Raw genomic sequence first — 4,526 nt, forward strand, 5'->3', positions numbered from 1 at the left:
AGCACCTTTTCTTTTAAATTATAAAAAAAGGTAATAATTTAAGCTTACCATAAATGATAAAAATTTAACAAGTAAAAAGACTTGATTTGAACTAAAAATGATGTATCTAGCGGTCTGGATGACTTTTTTTAAGGAAGGTCACTAACTAGAGTCTTGTTTCTTACAAAATGCATACGTGAGTTAAAGGTTTTACCACAGTTGATCTTCAGCGGTGGGTTTCTCATGGAATTGATGACCGGTCGGGTCACATCACGCGAGCATGAGAGATTGTTTGCCTATGGATATAGATGTATCCGGATGGCCGAGCTTTGTTGGACTTACAAAAAAAAAGATTTGAAATATATTTATGACCATTAATTAAGTTTTATGTGTTACTAATCGGATATATTGGATCGGTTTTAAAAAATTAGTGATTTTATTAACAATTTAAATGAAAAAAAAAACATTTATATGTAACTAATTTAAAATAAAAAAATGTATTTTTTATTTTTGGTGTAATTTTGTAATGTTAGTAACATGAGGAGCATGAAATACTAGATGAGATTTCTCGTGTCCAACGATATTATGTTCGTTAATATAGTCAGTTGGAACAAATGAATACGGTTCAAAAGTATTTAACGCACTGGTTGTGTTGGTGGTTTCTAGCCCGACCAGCGAGCCTTGTATTATTCTAAACAAGGGCGTAGGTTTGTGGGGGTGGGAGGGGGCGGCCGACCCCTCTAACTTTTCGCTCAGTGGTGGAGAGTATGTAGTTTTCGTATATAAATTTTTGGGTATATACGTTTTTGACCCCCCAGTTTTATAGAAATTTTTGGTATATACGTTTTCGACCCCCACAGTCGGAAATTTCAAGCTTCGCTACTGATTCTAAATAAGCAGTGCAGTATAAAATAATCATACAATACACTTGTTTTATGTTAGTTTAATGTGAATGCTTTGGAGAGAATCATACAATATAACATAATTAGTTATAATAAAAACAAGTTGTAGTCTTATAGATGGCCATGTTTGGATTCGTTTGTTTAAAGCTATGGCAATTATTTTCGAATGTTTTAATAATTTCTACTAATTTAAGAATTTAAAGATCTTTTTTTATTGATATCTCTAAATTGATTATTTGATTGCTACACATTTTTGTTTGGCTTCTTAGTATTAAATTATTAAAATTAGTTTAATAATGCCCAAACATAATACAATTAATCATTTACAACATTAGATGAGGTCTTGCGTAGTGGGGCGCGGCCAAGGGCCATAGCGCCGCTATGGCGCCGCCCACACCGCCCCCCCGGCGCTATGAACAAAAAAAAAGGATGCAGCGCTATGGATATGGCGCCACTATGGATGCTTCTTTTCAAAAATGGACCAATCAAATTCAGTTAAGGTTTTTATAATTAATTAATAAAATTGAAAATTAATATTTAGGTAATGATGGGTAGGGGCTTTATGACTACGGGCTCTAGTGATATAACGCCCCATAAAGCCCCCGTGTGACGTGGCACGACACGTGTCGCATAACGCCCCACAAGGGGCTTTATGACTACGGATGGCCTGGGAAGTATCACCACATTATCCAAAACATTATAAAATTTTAGGATTTTCCATTAGTGAAGGCAATAAATGGACAGGTCAAAACAACTTAATTATACAATACAAGGGCCAGTTAAAACGTGTCAACTAATAACAATTTTGATTTATTCTATAACATATTTAAAAACTCCTACTTAATGATAAAACCTATCTATCCAAACATTTATTAATTTGGTGTAATTTAGTAGATTACTAGAAAAAACATTCACCTTTAAAAAACAAATCAACCTCTTTAAATTTTGTTCAAAAAGGTTTTAATAAGAATTCATTTTTTTAATTAAGATATCGAATAACCAAAAATGATACTTTTTTTTTGTTTTCTTCTTAAATTTTAAACAAAATAACTACAAACACATGGTTTTATGCTTAAAAACTAACAAAAAGATGGTAAATTTAATAAGAATTTGAACTTAAAAATTAATAATAAGAGAAATGGGTGTACTTTTGAGAGATGATTAGAGGACCCTATAATTTATGGGGTGTATTTATTTCGAGTGTAATGGTGGTGAGTGGGGTTGGTTCTTTGGATGCTTAGACCATGTGTAGTCATAAAGCCCTCAAATGGGCGTTATGCGCCATGTGGCATGCCACGTCAGCAAAGGGGCTTTATGGGGCTTTATGCAATTTGGGGCCGTAGTCATAAAGCCCCTGTGTAATCATTACTCTTTTTTCATTTTTAATTTTTTAATTCATTTTGTAAGTTTTTTAAAAATAAAATTCATTTCATTAAATAAAAAAAAGTACAATAAAATAAAAAAAAAAACATGAAACTAGAAAAAAAACATTAAACTAGCATAAAAAAAAAATACACAATCAAAGATTATATTTTTTTTCAATCCGCTCCTTTTGAGCCAACGCCATTTTCAAAGCTTTTCCCGTTAAGTGGTCATGCGGTTTGGAGTAGAAGTCAAAGTCGTTAGCCCATTGTCGATCCCGCATAATCTCCGTAACTTTTTCGTTCTCCTCCAAACGTTTGTTACCGAGTTCGTGTATGTCTTGAAGCCGCTTGTTTATCTCCGAAAATGCGTGACTCATATCCGTTCCCATAGACATCGACGAGGACTCGGGTTTTTTCGGCCGGCTTTTTCTTCCGGGCGGTCTTGGTAGCTCCTCCACCGGCTCGTCATCCGGAATATCCTCGTCCAAGCCGATGTTTCGAGCGTCGGAGGTTGGCGTTTCGGGTTCACCGGACTCGTTTGTTTTGGACCTCTTTGATGGCCGTGTATTTCCCGAACGACCACTAGGAGTAGTTACGACGGCCCATTTGGGGCTATGGCGAAGGATTTGCCAACACTTCATGTACGGGAAATGGCCATTAGCCTCCGTATACTCGACCAATGCCTCTTGCGTAATGTCTTCATCGCTACTTCCACTTTTCCATCCGGAATACAAGCGTTGGTACACGGTTTGAAAGTTTGTGCACCTCTTGTTTATATCGGTCCACTTCCCCGATATAGAGTCCGGTAGGCGGTATTCTCCCCTACCCATGAGCTCGAAAAAGATTTCTCGTACTCGGTTCCAAAATACGGTTTTACTTTGATTGTTTGCTACACACAAAACAATATTAAATGTTAGCTCAAAATATAAAAAATATAATCTGGAAATAATAAAAAACAGAAAAAAAAAATAAAAAACAGAAAGTAAATAAAAACAGAAAATAAAATCTGGAAATAATAAAAAACAGAAAAAAAAAATAAAAAACAGAAAGTAAATAAAAACAGAAAATAAAACTGGAAATAATAAAAAACAGAAAAAAAACATAAAATAATGAACATAAAATAATAAAACAGAAAATAAAAAAAAACTGACAATAAAAAAAACAGAAAAAAAATTTAAAAACAGAAAATAAATAACCGAAAATAAAAAAAACAGAAAAAAAAAATATAAAAACAGAAAAAAAATATAAAAAACAGAAAAAAAATATAAAAACAGAAAAAAAATATAAAAAACAGAAAAAAAATATAAAAACAGAAAAAAAAATATAAAAACAGAAAAAAAAAATAAAAATACCTATGACCGGGTCCTCCGAAACATCGATGAAAGCGCGGGTTAACGCATACTCCTCTTCGGGCTCCCACGTTTGCACATTTTTTTTCGTTCGGGTGTTGGTTTCAACTTTCTTTTTATGTGCCCGTTTTGCTTTTCCTTTTCCTTTTTGCGTCTCCGGTTGCGTATCCGGTACCTCGGGTTGCGTCTCCGGAACAACATCGGGTTCGCGTAGTGGGGAGCCGAACGCTTGAGCCGACCCAAACGCTTGAGACGACCCCATCCCATCCATGTTTTGACTTGGGTTCCACCCGTAGAGATTAGGGTCCCATGATAGCGGTTGGTTCAAAAGATTCATGAACCCGGGACTTTGTTGATTGTAGTCGAGAAAACCGGAGCCGAAAGGATTGGGTCTAGTGGGAACCGGTGCCACGGGACGAGTAGGATTGCCACTAGATCGCGGAGGAATGAAGCCCCGGTTGAATGGATTCATTGTATAAAATATGAAGAATTGTAAAAAAAATTTGGGAGAGATGAGAGTTTGAAGGTGTGTGGTAAAAAATTTGGGAGAGATGAGATTGATTTAAAGGAAAGTTGAAAATAAAATGAATTTTTTTTTTTTTTTTTTAAGGAAAATGACCGTTACAAACGGTCAAAAAAATTCAAATATTTTGTCTTCACGCCGCTATGTTTATCGCGCCGGTAAAAAAATTTGGAACATAGCGCCCAGGGGGGCGGTGTTCCAGGCGCTTTAATGGCGCTATGTTGGGCTAAAGCGCCCCATTACAGATCTTGATCGTATTCATCCCTTTCAGCATCTCGTTCACATTTTGAACCCCTTCGATCCTCACGAAGCCAAAAAAGTTCCCTCTAGCATCCCGTTTTTTGGCCACATAGCTATCCTTAACCTTCCCATGGGGCTGAAAGGCCATCCACAACAACGAGTGAGATAC

At 35.7% G+C, this 4,526-nt stretch overlaps 1 protein-coding gene across 1 annotated transcript; it reads right to left on the minus strand.

Annotated features, from left to right (window-relative positions):
• Positions 1 to 2,399: 2,399 nt before the first annotated feature.
• Positions 2,400 to 4,317, minus strand: LOC110866398 (glutathione S-transferase T3-like). Its single transcript, XM_022115550.2, has 2 exons — positions 3,598 to 4,317; positions 2,400 to 3,134 (listed from the first exon to the last, which is right to left on the minus strand). The coding sequence occupies exons 1-2, from the start codon at positions 4,064 to 4,066 to the stop codon at positions 2,401 to 2,403; spliced, it is 1,203 nt and encodes a 400-aa protein (XP_021971242.1). The 5' UTR covers positions 4,067 to 4,317; the 3' UTR covers position 2,400.
• Positions 4,318 to 4,526: the final 209 nt, after the last annotated feature.

Source organism: Helianthus annuus, chromosome 1, assembly GCF_002127325.2.
Source record: "Helianthus annuus cultivar XRQ/B chromosome 1, HanXRQr2.0-SUNRISE, whole genome shotgun sequence".
Lineage (NCBI taxonomy): Eukaryota > Viridiplantae > Streptophyta > Magnoliopsida > Asterales > Asteraceae > Helianthus > Helianthus annuus.